This window comes from Kogia breviceps, chromosome 5 (genome assembly GCF_026419965.1).
Source record: "Kogia breviceps isolate mKogBre1 chromosome 5, mKogBre1 haplotype 1, whole genome shotgun sequence".
Taxonomy (NCBI): Eukaryota; Metazoa; Chordata; class Mammalia; order Artiodactyla; family Physeteridae; genus Kogia; species Kogia breviceps.
This window is the reverse complement of record NC_081314.1, coordinates 68,381,493-68,402,689: the sequence shown is the minus strand read 5'-3', so window position 1 is coordinate 68,402,689 and position 21,197 is coordinate 68,381,493. Positions and strand designations below refer to the sequence as shown.

Below are 21,197 nucleotides of genomic sequence, written 5' to 3'. Positions count from 1 at the left end.
TCTTTATGTCCTCCACTGATTTCTTCTATGGGCATATGTGGACTCCGGAGAAAGAAGAAACATTGATCTGACTCCAGCTCCCAAGTGCCTCTCCAAACTACTAGCTCATAATCACAACTTCTCTTTCCATGGGGTTCAATGTCTGCTATTGAGATCCTTACCTCCTTTGATTACCCATCTTTGGGACCCAGCTCCTGTTTCTGAATGACTTCATTGTCTGACCCATCAACCTTCTGATGAACCTCTCTGATGTTTTGTACTGTAGTCCTTCATCAGCTCCAACTCTTCTGATGGCCACCTCTGTGCCTCATCAGCCTCCTCTCTCACCATCACATCACATGGCACCCACCAAGAATTAACTTGAGGCTTGGGTCTCACCTCTTCTTGCCCACTTACTGCTTCCAGTGTCGCCTCCTGTTGTTCACCTCCTCTCACTTCACCCTTCAGCTTTGGAGCAGAAATGGAGCCCCTGCCACTTGTCTGCTCTCATGAATGCCCTGTGCACCCCCAGGCCCTTAGGTCTCTACCATGTCAGCCCCTATCTTTGCCTGGGCACATTCTGGAGAAGTCATGAAGTCTTGTTGATCAAGTACAAGGTCCAGGCAAACTTGTTAACTTCTCCATGGCCCCCAATAATGCCAGAAAAGCCTCATACGTATCTCTTGCTGACTCCCTATGATCACTCCTCATGCTTCTATTCCAAATACCGCCCCAGCTATAAACCCTCACCTCTTAGAGGTGAACTAGATTTGACTTTTGTACCTAGATCAAGGTCCCACCTGAAGGAGCCATTTTATCTGTCCTAACCTTAGATCACAAAGTTGGTCTTTACATTCATTTCTCCATCTGACCCAAGGTGGAAGCATCCCCCATCCTTTTTCACAACTATCTCCTCTTCTTGCCCTCATTGGGGATCTTCCTCTACAAATTTCTCCCCAATGCTGTCTTTCTCTCATGTATTTACTGGTTTAAATGTGCTTGCCTTCTGCTGAAAAACCTCCGGGGGATCTCTGACTACCACTGACATTTCCTCTTCCTTTCACTGACAAAGGAAGGACAAAGTCAAGTCCTTTAACCTCTCTGAGTCTCAATGTCCTGCTAGGTAAAATGTGGGTAATCATGCCTATCTTCTTGTCTCCTGCCATTTGTCAGCATGAATCCTGATCTGTTGGTTTTATAAGGATTAAATGGCATCAAGTACATTGAAGCTGTTAGCACAGTGCCTGGTATGTAGGAGACATGATAAATTATGTGTATAAACAATATGCGAGGCACTATTTATTACTAAATGCTACAACTGCTCTACTCTTTGATCATTCCTTTTACAACCCAGGAATGCAGTATTTTAAGTGTGACCACCAGAGGTCCGTGCACCTGTACCTTTCTTCGCTGAGAGAGAACTGCACCATCACCACATATCCCTGTGACTCCTACCGGGATTATAGGAACGGCAAGTGTGTCAACTGTGGCATATCACAGACGGAGTCCTGCCCCCTTCTGGGTAAGTCCAGCAAGCAGTTTCCCCCTCTGATTAATAAAGAGCTAATTTCTGGTAGAATCCTAGCACCATTTTACCATCTAAAATGGGCCTGAAAATCCTGTTTTTAAAAAACTTAGTTTTTCTAGCCAATTTGTTCTGTGAAGTACTCTGGGGTCTCCTAATAATAAAGAACGTTAGAAAGGCAATCTATATGGGATTTCATCCAGATGGTAGTGCCACCTCCCTGGACACTTTATTTTAGCAAGAAAAAGAAGGTTCCAGAAGAGTTTCCAAGCTCACCCAGGCACAGTCACCTTACGTAGTCTGCTCCTGTGGGGACAGGAGCACCCTCTCCAGGCACACAATCTCTCTGCTGGGGGAGGGTTTGGCAAAGCGACCCCTCTAACAAATTGTGTCTGTAAATGCCCTCATGCCACACTCTGGTTGCTGTGTGCATGGACACATACAGGGGTGGGGTGGGGTAACAGACACCGTGGAGGCTGCTTTGATATTTGCTAAGGGTTAGTGGAAATATTCCGGGTGGTGGAGACTTTGCAACTGGATGGTCATGAGGATTCTCTAATTGTGCCCAAAGGAAAGACTCAAGTTAACATCAGGGCATGCTGTAGACAAGGGGCTCTCAGACTTGACTGTGCATTTGAATCATCTATGGAGCTTTTAAAAAATACTGATGCCTGGGTTCCACTCCAGATCAGTTAAGTTAGAATGTGGAGGCCACTCCCTAGCAGTGGGAACAGAGGAGAGAGAGAGGCCCCAGGGATGGCCCTCAGCCTCATTCCTGTAGGCACGTCATGAAGGAGGACATTTCCCTGCCTGTTGACAGAGTAAGACAGCAATTCCAAGTTCTCTGCACTTCAGGGGCCCAATCACAGTTCTTCAAGAAAGCACATCGCTTTCCAAAAGTGATGCTGTTCTAGGTATAAACCTGAATCTGTTTTAAATAATCTAGAAAATGAATGTATTGCTGGAAAATATCAGTGCTATTTTTAGTCTACCCAGTGTGTGTCACTCCCCACAATCCCACCCCTGCTACTGAGGACCAGGGCTGGTGATGTAATGTCAACAGATAGGGGGAAAAGCCACTGGAGGGTCCTTTGGCAATTGGGTATGAGGGGGATTGTCTCGATGGTGGTGGCAGTCAAACCCGCTGTTCTCACTATCTCCTCCGTTGCTTTTACATTTATATAATACATGTTAATGTTACACTTTTCTGACTTATTTTATAGGCTACTATGCTGATAATTGGAAAGACTATTTAAGGGAGAGGGATCCTCCTATGACTAAAGCGTTCTTTGACACAGCTGAGGAGAAACCCTTCTGCAGTGAGTGGTGAATGTGCTTGCTGTTGCTCAACTCTTTTACTTTTGGAATGGCTGAGTCTCAGCTTCCTGGCTACTTCTTGGCAAATGAAGGCCATGGTGAAGCATGGACTTTGGAGTTGGAAGGACCTAGGTTGAATCCTGACTCTCCTACATAACAGCTGTGTGACCAAGACATTTAACCTCTCTGAGTCTCAATGTCCTGCTTGGTAAAAGGGGGATCATGCCTATCTTCTGAGTTATAAGGATTAAAATCTCAACAAATCATAGTTGTTAGCTTCACTGGATGGCCATTCTAATCACTAAGATCTTCCAGAAAATTTGCGTGAGCCCCAAGAGACGTGAAATTGTGGTTAGGAAAAATCAGGTGTCAGCCACATCTATGGGCCAGTTCCAGCTCCAAAACAAAAACAATGGCCTTCTAAAGACATTGAGAGGTTGGGTATTCAAGATGGGAGCTAAATAGGGCAGCAGATGATCAGATGTCCCAGGAAACAAGAAGGACTTTTCCTGGGCAGATGTACATCTTACAATCTTATCCCCCTTTTCACTTTTCTTGGGGGCAACCCTTATAAAAGAGGTTGCAGATCATCAGGTTTCCCTCCTCCTTTGGAGCCATGAGTGGCAGCCCAGGGTTTGGTGTCTGCCCAATCCAAATGGGGCAAGCCCCTGAGTAATAATGGGCCATGAAAAACCCCATGGCTGACCTTATTCCCTAGTGGGACTGTCATTTCCCTGAGCCTCTTTCCCCTTCTCTGCAAGTCTGACCAAGAGATAACACATCTGACTATCATGGTGGGATCCCCATCTTCCCAGAGCGTCCTTGACCTTGAGGAGCAGAGAGCAGGGAGGAAGAATAGTTCTCTGGATACGTTATGTGCTCTCGTTTATTTAGTAGGAATTAATGGATATCCATAGGTATTACTGCTGGGATTACAAAGAGGAATAACCATCCCTTCCTAGTTATCATTGTAGTATATTTTAGCTTTTTTTGAAATCCCATAAGACATTATACAGGCAATGTTTGCATAGATGTACACATATGTTTACCACTTTTTGGTTATCATTTTTCTTGCATTTTGTAAATAAAGGGTGTTAACTAATGATGAGAGAATACCAGAGCATGATAAGAACTCTGAGGGAGACCTGACTTAGTCTGAGGGTCAGCGAAGGCCTTCTGGAGAGAGTGCATTCAGCTGGAATCTGAAGGATGAATTGGCAAAGGGGGCAAAGTAAGAGTGTCCAAGTTGGGGAAAGGCCCAGAAGCAAGAGAGAGCATGGCAGTGCAGGTGGTGTGGCATGACTGGGGAAGAGATGAGGGAGGCTGGGTAGGCTGGTGGACATGGCCTAGATTGAGGAAGATCTTGTCAGCTGTGGAGGATCTCTACATGGCCCCCTATTTGGTTTATTCTAAAACGGGCAGGGATTGAAGTGAACCAATCATACTTGGCAGTAGGCCATAAGATTTCAGTCGATAAGGTGGAAACACTGATCCAAGAGTGATGCCTACACATGGCAACTGTATACCACTGAGTTCTGCCATCACTCAGGCCATCTTTACCAAAGAGAATAGAAAAAAATATTAGAAAATTCTGGCCTGGATCTTTGCAGAAAAACTAGAGGAAGAGAAAAGGAGACTCAGTTATTAGGGAGGTTGGGTTTTTACTAATTGAACCTTCAGGAAAGCAGTTGGTAATATTCTTCTCTTACCATGTTCTCTCCCTGTTTTGTAGTATATCATTACTTTGTGGATATTATAACTTGGAACAAGAACATAAGAAGAGGATCCATTACAATCAAATTGAGAGACATAGGTGGAAACACCACAGAATCCAAAATCAATCAGTAAGTTGGGCTGGGATTCTTTGCAGCTTGCTCTTTCCTTTTTTGTTCAGAGAATTAAATCCCAAACATACCTACTTTTTAATTATAGGTCTGAATGCATCTTTGTCCTATAAAATATATAAAGGGATATATTGCTTAGTTACTTCTTGTGGCTCTTGATCTTTCAGGCTCTTTACAAATGGAATTGGTACAGGAATTTTTTTCCTTCTTCTTTCTTTCTTTCCTTCTTTCCCTCCCTCCCTTCCTTCCTTCTTTCTCCCTTCCCCCTCCCTCCTTTCCTCCTCCTTCCTTCATTTTCATAAACATTTAATTTCAAAAGTCATCCCTGCTAGCTATAAATGATTTAAACAGTAAAGAAGTATGTAACATAAAAACACAAACCTTGCCCCATCCCAACAATCCCATGCCAAAAGGCACCCACTCACATACACACGTTTCTATTCTTTTCTGAGCTCATAATATACGTATATACATAAAAAACATATATATATTTCTGAAAATCCAATTTGCAATAGAAAATTGGAAACACCCTAAAAATCCAGTGATGGGGAAATTGTTAGTTCCCATATAATAAAATAGTATTAAAACATTGAAGTTATTTATAAAACATATTAAATGAAATGCTTATAATGTACTAAGTGAAAAAAATGCAGATTATAAAATTATATAAAAGTATATAAAAGTATAAAATTAGCTCAACACTGTAAAAATAATGAAAAAGAAACATGACAAAATATGTTAGATTGCCCCTTGGGTGGTAGGAATATGTGTGCTTTTTAAAGTTTCTCTTTACTTTTTAATTTGCTGTGCTGTTGTATATATATAGTTTTAAAATAACGAATAATTTTTTTCATCTGTTACTTTTATAATCAGGAAAAAGGGGAAAAAGCCCCAAACCCCTTAGTGTAAGGAAAGGAATTTGAGGCTCCTTTCATTCATTTACTTAGGAGATGTTTCCTGGGTCCTATTATCTACTAGACACTTGGGTTGTCTCTTGGCCTCATCCATAGAGTACCATGTAGATTGTCATCTGAAACTGGCGATCACCTTATGGGCTCACTGTGTAGATAAATAGGGAAGGTGTGGGTGTGGGGTTTGGATGTGACTTTTTTTTTTTTTTTGGCTGCACCGAACGGCTTGGGGGATCTTAGTTCCCTGACCAGGGATTGAACCTGGGCCCTCAGCAGTGAAAGCGCAGAGTCCTAACTATAGGACCGCCAGGGAATTCCCTGGAAGTGACTTTTAAAAATGCATCCTTGGGCTTCCCTGGTGGCGCAGTGGTTGAGAATCCGCCTGCCGATGCAGGAGACACGGGTTCGTGCCCTGGTCCGGGAAGATCCCACATGCCGCAGAGCGGCTGGGCCCGTGAGCCATGGCCGCTGACCCTGCGCGTCCGCAGCCTGTGCTCCGCATTGGGAGAGGCCACAACAGTGAGAGGCCCGCATACCGCAAAAAAATAAATAAATAAATAAAATAAAAATGCATCCTTGGATCATAATAATAACAGCCTTTGTTTATTGAACCAAGCACATTACAGACATTGGTTAATGTAATTCTCACTAAAACCCTGTGAAGTGGTATTACCATCCCTTTTTTTTTTTTTTTTTTTTTTTTTTGTGGTGCGCGGGCCTCTCACTGTTGTGGCCTCTCCCGTTGCGGAGCACAGGCTCCGGATGCGCAGGCTCAGCGGCCATGGCTCACAGGCCTAGCCACTCCGCGGCATGTGGGATCTTCCCGGACTGGGGCACGAACCCGTGTCCCCTGCATCGGTGGGCGGACTCTCAACCACTGCGCCACCAGGGAAGCCCAACCATCCCTATTTTTAAAATATTTATTTATTTTATTTATTTTTATTTGTGGCTGTGTTGTGTCTTCGTTGCGGTGTGCAGGCTTCTCATTGAGGTGGCTTCTCTTGTTGTGGAGCACGGGCTCTAGGTGCGTGGGCTCAGTAGTTGTGGCTCACGGGCTTCAGTAGTTGTGGCTCTCAGGCACTAGAGCGCAGGCTCAGTAGTTGTGGTGCATGGGCTTAGTTGCTCTGCAGCATGTGGGATCTTCCGGGACTAGGGATCGAACCCGTGTCCCCTGCGTTGGCAGGCGGATTCTTAACCACTGCGCCACCAGGGAAGCCCCTATCATCCCTATTTTGTAAATGAGGAAACTGAGGCTCACAGAGGGCAAGCGGTTTGGCTGATATCACACTCCCTTCAGCGCCGATGTCCCCAAACCCATAGTGGGGTGGCATTTTCAGGGAGGGAACCACTAAGGGGCCGCATCTTGAGAAACCAGCCTCAGGTAGTTTATAGGCATCAATGAGGAAGGTGGGCAGAGACCTCATCTGGAGAGTCTAAGAAACAGCAGGGGAGATTGTGCAGTTATATGAGGAGCACTCACTCAGCAAAATTTGGGTATTCGTGCCAATAATTGGTTACATATTTGCTTTACATATGTCTTAGAAATTTGAATTTCATATAGCGAATTTCTCCTAAGTAGGAATTCCTACAGTTGGAGGCTTGTTTCTTGATTAAGATAGAGACCATAACATCTTTATTTTAGTCATGTTTAGTCATTCCTATTTTAGTCATGTTTGTGAAAAAGTTATCACCGATCAGAGAATATATGGGAGAAAAGGAAATAGTTGTTCTATTTCGTGGTAAGATTATGGATACTTTTCTCTTTTTTGCCAAGTAAACTTTAACATTTTAGTATTTAGTATTTTTATGATTTAAGAAAAGGAAAATAATAATATTAGAATATGTACCCTGAGCTTATTCAGTCTTACCAGTCTATGGGTTACAAATGAAGTCACATTCAAGGATATTATCTGCCTGTTGACTCTCCCTGTATATGTGTTTTAGATATATTTCTTTTTTTTAACCTTAAAAAAATTGAGATATAATTCATATACCATAAAATTCACCTTTTTAGAGTTTATAATTCAGAGGTTTTTAGTATATTTACAAAATGTGAAACCATTAGTACTATCTAATTTCAGAACATTTTCGTTAACTCAGAAAGAAACCCCATACTTATTAGTAGTAATTCCCCATTCCTCCCTCCTGTCCAGCCCCTGCCAACCACTATTTTGCTTTCTGTCTCTAAAGATGTACCTATTCTGGGCATGTCATATAAATGGAATCATACAATATGTGGTCTTTTGTGTCTGGCTTTCTTTAAAATTTTTATTTATTTATTTATTTATGGCTCTGTTGGGTCTTTGTTGCTGCACGCGGGCTTTCTCTAGTTGCAGCGAGCAGGGGCTACTCTTCATTGAGGTGTGCGGGCTTCTCATTGTCGTGGCTTCTCGTTGCGGAGCACAGGCTCTAGGCACGCAGGCTTCAGTAGTTGTGGCATGTGGGCTCAGTAGTGTGGCTCACGGGCTCTAGAGCGCAGGCTCAGTAGTTGTGGCACACAGGCTTAGTTGCTCTGCAGCATGTGGGATCTTCCTGGACCAGGGATCAAACCCGTGTCCCCTGCATTGGCAGGTGGATTCTTAACCACTGCACCACCAGGGAAGCCCTTGTGCCTGGCTTTTTTTTTTGATTTGCATGTTTTCAAGATCCATCCATGTGTAGCATTCATCAGTACTTCATTCCTTTTTATGGCTGAATAATATTCCATCGTATGAATATTCTACACTGTATTTTGATCCACTAACCTCTGGCCCAGATGCACCACTGTGCTCCCACATACCACATTTTAAATATCCATTCACCAGTTGATGGATATTTGTTTTTTTTCCACTTTTTGGCTATTATGAATAATGCTACTATGAACATATATGTACACGTTTTTGTGTGGACATATGCTTTCATTTCTCTTGGGTATATACCTAGGAGTGGAATTTCTGGATCATAGAGGACTTTGTGTTTAACCTTTTTAAGGAACTCCTTGCCAAGTTGTTTTCCAAAAAGACTGTACCATTTTACATTCCCTCCAGCGATGTAAGAGAGTTCCAGTTTCTTCACATGCTTGCCAACACTGTTACTGTCAGTCTTGAAAAGTTTTTTTTCTTTTTAAATATGATAAAGAAGCATATGATAAAAAACCCCATAAAGTTTACCATCTTAACATTGTTGTGAAACAGCTCTCCAGAACTTTTTCATCTTGCAAAATCTGAAACTCTATATCTATTCAATAACAATTCCCATTTCCCCCACCCCCTATCCCCTAGCAACCACTATTCTACTGTTTTTATGAATTTGACTACTTTAGATACATCATATGAGTAGAATCATACAGTATTTGTCTTTTTGTGATTGGCTTATTTCACCTAGCATAATGTCCTCAAGTTTTGTCCATGTTATAGCATGTGACAGGATTTCTTTCCTTTTTAAGACTGAATAATATTCTATTGTATGTATATATCACATTTTGATTATCCATTCATACATGTCTGTCTTTTGTTACAGCCATTCTTATGGGCATTACATGATATCTCACTGTGGTTCTGATTTGTAATTTCCTAATGATTAACGATGCTGAGTATCTTTCATGTCCTTGTAGACCATTTGTAGAGCTTTTTGGAGAAATGTCTATTCAGATCCCTTAACCATTTCTTTTCCTTTTAAACAGACTTTATTTTTTAGAGCAGTTTTAAGTTCACAGCAAAATTGAGCACAAAGTACACAACTTTCCCACATACTCCCTGCCCCACATAGGCACAGTCTCCCTCAGTACCAAAATCTGGTACCAGAGTAGTACGTTAGTTACAGTTGAAGAATCTACATTGATATGTCATTATTACCTTAAGTCCATAGTTTACATTAGGGTTCACTTTTGGTGGTGTGCATTTTCTGAGTTTTGTCAAATGTATAATGACATATGTCTACCATTATAGGATCACGGAGTAGTTTCACTGCTCTAAAAATCTGTGCTCCCTCCCTATTCAAATCTATTCATTCCTCCCTCCCCCCAACCCCTGGCAACAACATATTTTTTTTTTTACTGTTTCATAGTTTTGCCTTTTCCAGAATGTCATGTAATTGGAATCATACAGTATATAACCTTTTCAGATTGGCTTCTTTCACTTAGTAATATAAGCATTTAGAGTTCCTCCTTTTCTTTTCCTTTTTTTTTAATGGCTTGACAGCTCATTTTCTTTTAGCACTAAATAATATTCCACTGTCTGATGTATCACAGTTTATTTATCCGTTCACCTACAAAAGACATCTTGGTTGCTTCCAAGTCTTGGCAGTTTTGAATAAAGCTGTTATAGACAACTGGGTGCAGGTTTTTGTGTGCCTTACCCATTTTTAAACTAAGTTAATTATCTTTTTATTGTTGAATTGCGAGAGTTCTGTGTATATTCTGGATACAAGTCCTTTATAGTTTTAGGTCTCACATTTAGGTCTTTGATCCATTTGGAGTTAATTTTTGCATGTGATGTGAGGTAGGGGGCTTCCACTTCATTCCTTTGCCTGTGAACATCCAGTTGTCACAGCATCATTTATTGAAAAAATTCTTCTTTCTCCATGAATTGTCTTGAGACCCTTGTCTAAATCAATTGACCGGGAACACCCAGGTGGTCCAGTGGTTAGGACTCTGTGCTCTCACTGCCGAGGGCCCAGGTTCAATCCCTGGTCGGGGAACTAAGATCCCACAAACTGCGCGGCATTGTCAAAAAAAAAAATTCCATCCACCATAAATGTAAGAGTTTACTTCTGGACTCTCAATCTATTCCATTGACTGATATATCTTATCTTTATGCAGGTACCACATTGTCTTGTAGCTTACTGTAGCATTACTGTAGCTTTGTAACAAATTTTGAAATCAGGAAGTATAAATCTCCCAACTTTGGTAATTTTCAGAACTGTTTTGCTATCCTGTGTCTCTTGAATTTCCATATAGATTTGAGGATCAGTTTGTCAATTTCTGTGAAAAAACAAGAGGCAGCTGGGACTTTGAGAGGGGTTGTCTTGCATCTGCAAATCAATTTAGGGAGTATTGCTGTATTAACAATAGTAAGTCTTCCAATCCATGAACATGGACATGGTATCTTTCATTTATTTAGGTCTTACTTAACTTCTTTCAGTGATGTTTTATAATTTTCAGTGTACAAGTCTTGCACTTTTGTTAAATTTAATCCAAGTATTTTACTCTTTTTTATGTTACTGTAAATTGAATTCTTTCCATAATTTCATTTTAGATTATTCATTGATACTGTACAGAATTACAACTGACTGATCTTGTATCCTGCAACCTTGCTAACTCATTAGAGGACTCAGTAAGATGTTCTATGTACAATATCAGATCATCTGCAAATAGATAGTTTTACTACTTTCTTTCCAATCTGAATGTCTCCCCCCCACACCTTTTCTTGTCTAACTGACCTGGCTAGAACTTCTTTCTAAGCTGAATAGAAGCAGCAAGAAACATCCTTGAAAACTAAAGATCAATATGTCTTATGAATATAAATTCAAAAAAACTCAAATAAAACTAGCAAACCAAACCCAGGAAAATATAAAAATGATTATATACCTTAACCAAGTGGGATTTATCCCAGAATGCAAAGTGGATTTAACATGCAAAAATCAATTATTATAATACACCATATCAATAGAATTAAGGACAAAAACAAATGGTTATCTCAATACATGCAGAAAAAGCATTTGACAAAATCCAATATCCCTTCAGTATAAAAATACTCAACAAACTAGGAATTGAAGGAAATTCCCTAACCTGATAAAAGGCATCTACAAAAAAAAAGTTAATATGTACTTAATATTAAAAGACTGAATGTTTTCTCCCAAAGCCCTGATGTCTGGTTTTGATATCAGGATAATACTGGTGTCACAGATGAGTTGAGAAGTGTTTCCTCCTCTTCTATTCTTTTTTTTTTTTTGGAAGAGCTTGTGAAGAATTTGGTGTTAATTCTTCTTTAAATATTTGAAAGAGGGGCTTCCCTGGTGGCACAGTAGTTAAGAATCCACCTGCCAATGCAAGGGACATGGGTTCGAGCCCTGGCCCCGGAAGATCCCAAATGCCGCGGAGCAACTAAGCCCCTGCGCCACAACTACTGAGTCTGAGCTCTAGAGCCCGTGAGCCACAACTACTGAGCCCATGGGCCACAACTACTGAAGCCTGCGTGCCTAGAGCCCGTGCTCCTCAACAAGAGAAGCCACGACAATAAGAAGCCCGCGCACCACAAGGAAGTCCCAACACAACCAAAGATAAATAAATATATATATATTTTAAAAGTGTTAAAAAAATTTGGTAGAGGGGCTTCCCTGGTGGCGCAGTGGTTAAGAATCCGCCTGCCAATGCAGGGGATACGGGTTCGAGCTCTGGTCCGGGAAGATCCCACATGCTGCAGAGCAACTAAGCCCATGCGCCACAACTACTGAGCCTGCACTATAGAGCTCATGAGCTACAACCACTGAAGCCTGAGCGCCTAGAGCCCGTGCTCTGCCACAAGAGAAGCCACCACAGTGAGAAGCCCGCGCACCTCAATGAAGAGTAGCCCATGCTTGTTGCAACTAGAGAAAGCCTGCATGCAGCAACAAAGACCCAACACAGCCAAAAATAAATAAATAAATAAAATTTAAAAAATATATATATTTGGTAGAATTCACCCATGAAGCCATCTTGGCCTGGGCTTTTCTTTGTAGGTTTGCTTTTTGTTTTTAATTGCTAATTCAATCTCTTTATTATAGGTCTGTTCAGATTTTCTATTTCTTCTTTTTAAAATTTATTCATTTTAGTTATTTTATTTTTGGCCGCATTGGGTCTTCATTGCTGTGCCCGGGCTTTCTCTAGTCGTGGTGAGCGGGAGCTACTCTTCGTTGTGGTGCGCGGGCTTCTCATTGTGGTGGCTTCTCTTGTTGCGGAGCACGGGCTCTAGGCGCGTAGGCTTCAGTAGTTGTGGCTTGCGGGCTCTACAGCACAGGCTCAGTAGTTGTGGTGCATGGACTTTGTTACTCTGGGGCATGTGGGATCTTCTGGGACCAGGTATCGAACCCACGTCCCCTCTCCCACTGCGGAGCACAGGCTCCGGACGCGCAGGCTCAGCGGCCATGGCCCATGGGCCCAGCCGCTCCGCAGCACACGGGATCTTCCCAGAGCGGGTCACGAACCCCTGTCCCCTGCATCGGCAGGCGGACTCTCAACCACTGTGCCACCAGGGAAGTCCCTGTCGTGTCTCTTTTAAAAATCCCTTTCTTGAGAGATTTTGTTCCTGTCGTTTTTATTGGTTGTTATCCAGACAGGTGAACACAAGCCTTCAGTTTGAGAGGCCCCCTCAAGCACCAGAATGGACTTTTCCTCCTCATGACAATTTTCAATTTGAAACAGCAAAACACTCTTGGGCTGCAGCATCAGGGTGATATTCTGGCTCTTCTTGAGGACACTATGGGAAGTCAGGCTGTCTGGACACATGTCCCCCTTCCCTAGAACAGGAGTACTCAGTGGTGGACTTCCTTTTCTTCTCTTTCCTTTTATGGGCCATTATTTCTGAGGTTGGTGCCTTAATCTTTTCCCACACCCCTAGGCAGTTTGAAATTCCACAGTGAAACCTGAGAGTGACAGTCACCAGCAAGTGCTTGACAGGTTGCTTGAGTGTGGTAGTCCCCGCATCACATTTTTTACATGTAAGCACATATTTGTATGCTCTTTGAGAATTCTGAGAAGTCTTTGGTAGGTTTTAATCGTTCCAATCTTTTGCATTTTTCCGTTTCTTTTTGCCGTTAGCAATCTGGGTCCCATCAGGGTCTGGTGCAGCGGGGAGGCGGCTGCCTGCTCCCTGCCTGCAGAGCAGGGGTGCCCCAGGCACGCGGCTCCGCTGGGAAGGTCGCTTTGGTGGTCCCATGTCCCAGCACTCAGTCCTGCGGGCCTCCTCACTCGCACCCAGCCCGGGCAGGAGGTGCCCCTTCCCTGCAGCTACTGCACAGGCGCCGTGTGGACCCGGCAGCTGCACTGCCCCACCAGCCAGAATCCGTCCTCCCGCCCGCAGCTGGCGGCCATAAAGCCTGCAACCCGCAGCTTCCCCCCACCCCCCTTACAAATGCCTTTATTATTATTATAATTATTTCACTCTGTGCCGGAATTCTTTGAGGATATGAGCGGTCGATTTCTCCAGAAAGATTTTGCGTTTGCCTGTCAAGTTCCTGGAGATACCATCCATCTGAGACCACTTTAATTTTTAAACTTGAGGTTTCTCAGACCACAAGTAGTTTGAATTTAGCTGCTGACCCATGTGAAGGGCACTCAGCCCCTAGCTCCTCACAATGCCAAGATTCGAGGTGGGGGATTTTCTGTCACCTGAGGTGGTAGAAGGTTGTTTACTTCAAATTCATGTTTAGTTCACTCTTCCCCCAGAGTCAGACATCCTTCTAGGAGGAAGAGAGCATCTTACCTCTACTCATGCACAACCCTGATCAGCTCCCGATCTCCTTTTTCTTCTGCCGCCTTCCTAGTACCTGCACTGGGTTCTGCCATCTGCAGGTGGCATCACCTTCTGGAGTCCCTGCCCTTTCCTGATTCCATAGCTGCCCTTGGAGAAGTGGGAAGGGATCCCTTTTTCTCTTGCTACACTCTGATCAAGAGAGGACCAGAGTGGTGCTTATAACCCTCTTTAGTTAAACCACTCCTTTCCTATTAGCTTTTTTTTTTCTCTTTACTGTGAAAAATTAAAGTTTACAGAAAAGTTGCAATAGTACTAAGAGCCTTGTCTTTTTCTGAACCATTCTACAGTAATTTCCAACATGCTGCCTCATCAACCCTAAGTATTTTAATGTGTATTTTCTACAAACAAGGATATTCTCCTACATAACTACAACTGACCATCAAAATAAGAGGAATGATATTGATACATTATTACCGTCTGATCCTGAGACCCCATGCTAGTCTTACTAATTGTCCTGATAATGTCCTTTGTAGCAAAGGGATTCAATTCAGGATCACTGGCTGCATTTGGTTTTCCTGCTTCTTTAGTCTTCACTTTGGAACAGTTCTTCCGCCTTTCCTCGACTCTTTTGACTTTGACACTTTTGAAGATTACAGGTCAATTATTTTTTAGCATGTCTTCAGTTTGGGTTTGCCTGATGTTTCCTCACGATTAGATTCAGATCATGCATCTTTGGCAAAGACACCACAAAGGTGACATAATGTTTGCCTCAGTGCATCCTATTAGGAGGCTCACAATTTCGATTGTTTCATTAATGTGGATCAAATAATTAAAGTGATTTCTGCCAAGTTTCTCCACTTTAAGGTTACTATTTTTCCCTTTGTAATTAACTAGTATTTTGTGGGTAGGTACTTTGAGACCATGTAAATGGTCCATTACCTCTCAAACTTTTACCCACTGGTTTTAATGTTTTGTGGTTGAATTATTACTCTGCTGAATTTTTCTAATTCAACATTTAGGAAAGGCATATTTTTTCTCATTTATTTATTCATTTATTTGTTTTATGTCCAAATATATCAATACAGACTCCCAAGATTTTTATATTTTATCAATGGGGAATTATAATCAGTTACTATCATTATTTATTTATTTTGATATTCAAATTGTCCCAAATCTGGCCAGTGCCTTTTTTAAATGCATTTTTAATTGTAGTTTAAAAAAACATAAGATTTACCATTTTAATAATTTTCCAGTGTACAATTCAGTAGCGTTAAGTATATTCACATTATTGTGAAACAGATCTCCAGAACTTTAAAAAAAAATTTATTTATTTGGCTGTGCCAGGTCTTAGTTGCGGCACGCGGGATCTTCTCTGTGGCATGTGGGATCTTTTTTTATAGTTGAGGCATGTGGGATCTAGTTCCCTGACCAGGGACTGAACCCAGGTCCCCTGCATTGGGAGTGTGGAGTCTTAACCATTGGACCACCAGGGAAGTCCCTCCAGAACTTTTTCATCTTGCAAAACTGAAACTCTATACCCATTACGTAACAACATCCATTTCTCCCTTCCCCCACTCCCTGGCAACCACCATTCTACTTTCTATTTCTATGAATTTGAATACTTTAGATATGTCATATAAGCGGAATCAAACAATATTTATCTTTTTGTGACTGGTTTATTTCATTTAGCATAATGTCCTCATCCATGTTGTAGCATGTGATAGGATTTCCTTTCTTTTTAAGGCTGAATAATATTCTATTGTAGGTACAAATCACATTTGTTTAATCCATTCATCCATTGATGGACATTTGGGTTGCTTTCACCTCTTGCCTATTGTAATAATGCTGCTATGAACATGGGTGTGCAAATATCTTTTGGAGACCTCGCTTTCAATTCTTTTTAGTATATACCTAGAAGTAGAATTGCTGGATCATGTGGTTCTATTTTAAATTTTTTGAGGAGCCTTCATACTGTTTGCCATAGTGGCGGTACCATTTTACATTCCCACCAACAGTGTACAAGGGTTCCAATTTTTCAATATCCTTGTCAACACCTGTTTTCTGTTTTTGTTTTTTTTCACAGTAGCCACCCTAATGGGCATGATTCTATATTCTTTTGAACATCTCCATCACTCTTTGAGTGTTTCCTTACTTTTGGCACACATGTTGTTCCAGGATCACTTTGTACTTTCCCTGCCCTAGCCCTGGAATCAACCATTTCTCCAGGGAGCCCTAGTTCCATTTTGTGGAGATGGTATTTAGAAACCAAAATCTGGGCAACCTTTTGGATTAGTTTTACTTGTGGCACTACTGCTCTGCATAGTGAGGCTGGGGTGACAGGTACCTCCTCACCTCCATCCCGACCTCCAAACTAAGGATTCATTCCTAGAGCAATCATTTCTCCACAGCCTATTCTTGCAGCTCCCCAGAGGGACAGTACCCAGGTGAATCTCCCTAGTGGATACACCTTAGGCTCAATTTGGGATTCCAATTGTAGGAAACATCTCCACACACTTGGGAAAAAAAAGTATTGGATCCTGGGTTGTAGCTGTTTTAAGGTTTCTCTTGAGGGCAGAACTGAAAAAATATATGCTTAAGCACAACTTCTAAATTAGTATCTAGGGACTTCCCTGGTGGTCCAGTGGTTAAGACTCCATGCTCCCAATGCAGGGGGCCTGGGTTCGAACCCTGGTCAGGGAACTAGATCCCACATGCCACAACTAAGAGCCCTCATGCAGCAACAAAGATCCTGCATGCCTCAAGTAAGACCCAGCACAGCCAAATAAGTAAATAAATATTTAAAAATAAATAAAAAAGAACTTATAAGGCTGCTTGCATTAAAAAAATAAGTTAGTATCTAGTGTGGCTAAAAAATATACCTATGCATCTAGCAATGCAGTTTAATGGAAAGACCACAACTTTGAGCTCAGCCAGAACTGGGTTTTAATCACTGCACTGCTACAGAGAAGCCCTGTGACCCAGGTGAGCTTTAGCTTTGCAAGCACCTGTTTCCTTGTTTGTAAAATGAAGACAATAATACCTTGCAGAATTTTTCAGGGGATTGGAGAAATGTGTCAAGAGATGAGAATGCTGTCTGGCCTATAGTAGGCAGCGCATACCTTTCCAGTGTCACAGCATCTCATCAGTCCTGGGGTCAGCAACTTCACTTATGCAGTCCCTTGGAATCCAACGGACTTTGCCCATGTAAGTCGGCTAGTGCAGGCTACGGGGTCAAATGGCTACTTGCTGATGAGTGATTTTTGTATGCTTCAAAACTGTTTTCTTTCGGGCTTCCCTGGTGGTGCAGTGGTTGAGAGTCCACCTGCCAATGCAGGGGGACAAGGGTTCGTGCCCCGGTCCGGGAAGATCCCACATGCCGCGGAGCGGCTGGGCCCGTGAGCCATGGCCACTGAGCCTGCACGTCCGGAGCCTGTGCTCCACAACAGGAGAGGCCACAACAGTGAGGCCCGCATACCGCAAAAACAACAACAACAACAGCAACAACAAAAAACTGTTTTCTTTCATTGGTAATTCATATCCACTTAAAAATATATTATTTCTTCCTTCCAGTGAACCCACAACATTTCAGAAATACCACCAAGTGAGTCTGCTTGCAAGATTCAATCAAGATCTGGATAAAGTGGCAGCCATTTCCTTGGTGTTCTCCACAGGATCTGTAATAGGCCCAAGGTACAAGCTCAGGATTCTCCGAATGAAGTTAAGGTCACTTGCCCATCCAGAGAGGTGAGCTGAGGCAACGTCTGACAAGCCCCTGTTTTCCAAAGATGTTATTGGTTCCTGTCCAATCTGCTTGGTCTTACGTTTTAACAGGAATTCATCAATCACAATGAAAGAAGTGAGGGGTTTTCCAAAACTAGACTTGATAAAAATAAATTGCCCAGTAATCCAAGAAAAATTTACTGGTATGCACTTAAAGACAAATGGTCCAATGATCCAAAGAAACAATGTTGTTATATGCTTAGAGTTACACGATTCCTCCTTAATCACTCTACCCACGCTGCTTGCAAGCTGGTAATTTGTTGTAGAAAAGAAACCCTCATATAATTTGGCAAACTGATAAAACACAGCCTAGCATTAATAAGGTACAGAAAATTTGGAATATTTTATTCCATTGATACAGGATACAACTACTATATCAATGTTAAATTTGATAACTGCACTGAGAATGTGCTTATTCTTAGGAAATACACACTGAAGTGTTAAGGGGGTAAACAACCTATTCTCAATTGGTAAAGAAAAAATAAACTGCATGTGTGTGTGTAGAAAGAGAGAGAGGCAGAGACAAAAAGGGGGAGAAAGAACAAAGCTGTGATGGTATGTGTGTTTTGTGAGTAATGCCACTCCTACATATATTCCTAGTGTTCAATCTGTGGACAGAGACAGGAAACGATGTGAGCAGTTACTACTTTATAAACTCCTTTTTCCTGAAGGTTTAGGATACCTCAAAACATTTAATAATACAAGTTTTTTTTTTCCTAAGAGGATAGTCATTACATCGTTTTTCTTTTTCCTTTGATTTATTTATTTTTGGCTGCATTGGGTCTTCGTTGCTGTGCGCAGGCTTTCTCTAGTTGCAGTGAGCGGGAGCTACTCTTCGTTGCAGTGCGCAGGCTTCTCGTTGCGGTGGCTTCTCTTGTTGCGGAGCACGGGCTCTAGGCACGTAGGCTTCAATAGTTGTAGCAGGTGGACTCAGTAGCTGTGGCTCGCGGGCTCTAGAGCGCAGGCTTAGTAGTTGTGGTGCACGGGCTTAGTTGCTCCGCAGCATGTGGGATCTTCCCAGACCAGGGCTCGAATCCGTGTCCCCTGCATTGGCAGGCGGATTCTTAACCAACCACTGTGCCACCAGGGAAGCCCAGTCATTACATCTTAAAACTGGGACTTTTTAATACTTCTTTCCCTGATTATCAAAGGAATACATATTCATTTTATAAAATCTAGAAAGTACAGAAAGTGTTAGGAGGAAGAAGAAGAATACCATGGGTAATGTCATTATTCAGAGGCAACCACTGTTAAAATTTTTGGTTATTTCCTTCTAATCTTCTTTCTATTTTTTAAAATCATTTATTTATTTATGGCTGCATTGGGTCTTCATTGCTGTGCGTGGGCTTTGTCTAGTTGCAGTGAGCGGGGGCTGCTCTGTTGGGGTGCCCAGGCTTCTCATTGTGGTGGCTTCTCTTGTGGAGCACGGGCTCTAGGTGCATGGGCTTCAGTCGTTGTGGCTCGCGGGCTCTAGAGCGCAGGCTCAGTAGTGGCGCACGGGCTTAGTTACTCTGAGGCATGTGGAACCTTCCCGAACCAGGCCTTGAACCCATGTTCCCTGCATTGGCAGGTGGATTCTTAACCACTGCGCCACCAGGGAAGTCCCTTTCTATTTGTTTTTAAACCTAGTTGAAGTTATATGGTAAATAAAATTTTACACCCTGATTTTTTTGCGGTTGTTGATGTGGCTTTGCTTATTTAGCACAAGCATTTCCCTAGAACATTAAAAATAATTGCTAAATAATTTTATATCTGAAAGAGATGATATAATTTACTCTACTAGAATGGGGTATTTTTATTATTGTATTGACAAGCATATTTCATCTTATTTTCACAGGCCCCAGTTGTGTCGGTATGATCTTGTACTAATGGAAAATGTTGAAACAGTCTTCCAACCTATTCTTTGCCCAGAGTTGCAAATGTAACTGTTGTCAGGACACCTGGGTACCAGTAACATCAAGAATGCTACAACTACAGGATTTTTAAAGCTTCAACTCGCCTTCTTCTCAAGGCATAAAAAGTACGGAATAACCAGGGGGTTTTTTGTTTTGTTTTTTTACAGTCATGTCCTGTGGATGTCATACTGCAAAATGTCAAGTGACCCTGGATTATGAAACAGTTCTGGGAAGGGAGCCCCTAAATAGGGCAAGTCAGAAATAGCCAGGCTCCTGACAGCCCAGCACCTTGTTAGGCTGTGTCCTGGGGCCTCATTTGTTCTGAACTGACGATTCTGCTGCCTGTCATTCGGGCATTTCTGCCAACCACAGTGGCCAGCCAAGCATCTTAAGGGAAGGACTGGCTGGAGACATCACTTTGGATTCGACTCCATGTTCCCTGTGCCAGATCCCTCCAGGTTCTGCACAGAGAGGGAATGGCTTTCGGCCTTGTTTAAAGTGGGGCTGGTGCAGTAGGAGGTGGGGACAGACCAACAGCCAAGAAGGCAGCTGCTGGGACTAGTGGATGAGGGAAGAAGGGCAGATGAAGCAGTGGGGCAGCCTTGCTCACAGGGACAAGGGATAGAGTGAGAGGCAGGAGAGAAAACGCAGAGCTTGTTTCTCACTTAAAGTGAAGAAGAATCACTTTACATCAACCCTCATTTTAAGCAGTACTTAAGAAATGTTTTGTTTTTCTTCTTACCAATGTAATATGTAATTATTGAAGGAAATATTAAAAATGCACAGATGCAAAATGAAAATATGCTATCCATAATCCCACCTGTTAGAGGTAATTAATGTTAACCTTTTGGAGTGATGCTAAATAACTTGTTTTGCTAACATGTGAATTCAAAGCACTAACCGGTCTGCTCCTGGAGCACCTGAAGCTCCCAGTTTGAGGAATTCTGAGGCTTCCCTAGGAAGAGGTGCGATCCATGAATCTGAAATGACAACAGCAGGCAAGTCAAGAGGCCCTCCCAAGGGCCAAGGTCAGAGAGGTTAGAACCACTTGAGGTCAGATGCTCAGGGTGGAGACAGAGCCAAAGGGGTGGACACCACCCACCCCCCAGCTGTGGTCACTGCAGGAAGGTTCCTGGGATTCCTGAGAGTCATAGGTCCAACCTCCTCCCCATCCAAGTGACTGCTCTTCTACTGCTTTCTGTGTGGAGAGCAGTATTTTAAAGGAACAGACTATGTTTCATAAATGATGGAACTCTGTAAATGTAATCCAGTGTGGCATACTTTATTTATACCTATATAGCAAATCCAGAGTCTATTCCACTTAAGTGAGGGATGCCTGCAGCGAATGTCTGAACCCTGAAAAGGGAGTAAGGCTCAGCGATGCTCCTGCCCACTTGGACTTTTTTTTTTTTTTTTTTTTTTTTTTTTTTCTGGTACGCGGGCCTCTTATTGTTGTGGCCTCTCCTATCGTTGCGGAGCACAGGCTCCGGACGTGCAGGCTCAGCGGTCATGGCTCA

At 42.4% G+C, this 21,197-nt stretch overlaps 1 protein-coding gene across 1 annotated transcript in view; it reads left to right on the top strand.

Moving 5' to 3' along the window:
• The window catches only part of LIPH (lipase H), a 47,102-nt gene extending 26,159 nt beyond the window's left edge, over window positions 1–20,943 (top strand). The window contains exons 6-10 of the mRNA XM_059063736.2: window positions 1,334–1,501; window positions 2,728–2,823; window positions 4,554–4,665; window positions 17,576–17,749; window positions 19,623–20,943. Coding sequence (XP_058919719.1) covers window positions 1,334–1,501; window positions 2,728–2,823; window positions 4,554–4,665; window positions 17,576–17,749; window positions 19,623–19,710 — 638 coding nt within the window. The 3' untranslated portion in view covers window positions 19,711–20,943. The remainder of the gene's footprint in view (window positions 1–1,333; window positions 1,502–2,727; window positions 2,824–4,553; window positions 4,666–17,575; window positions 17,750–19,622) is intronic.
• Window positions 20,944–21,197: the final 254 nt, after the last annotated feature.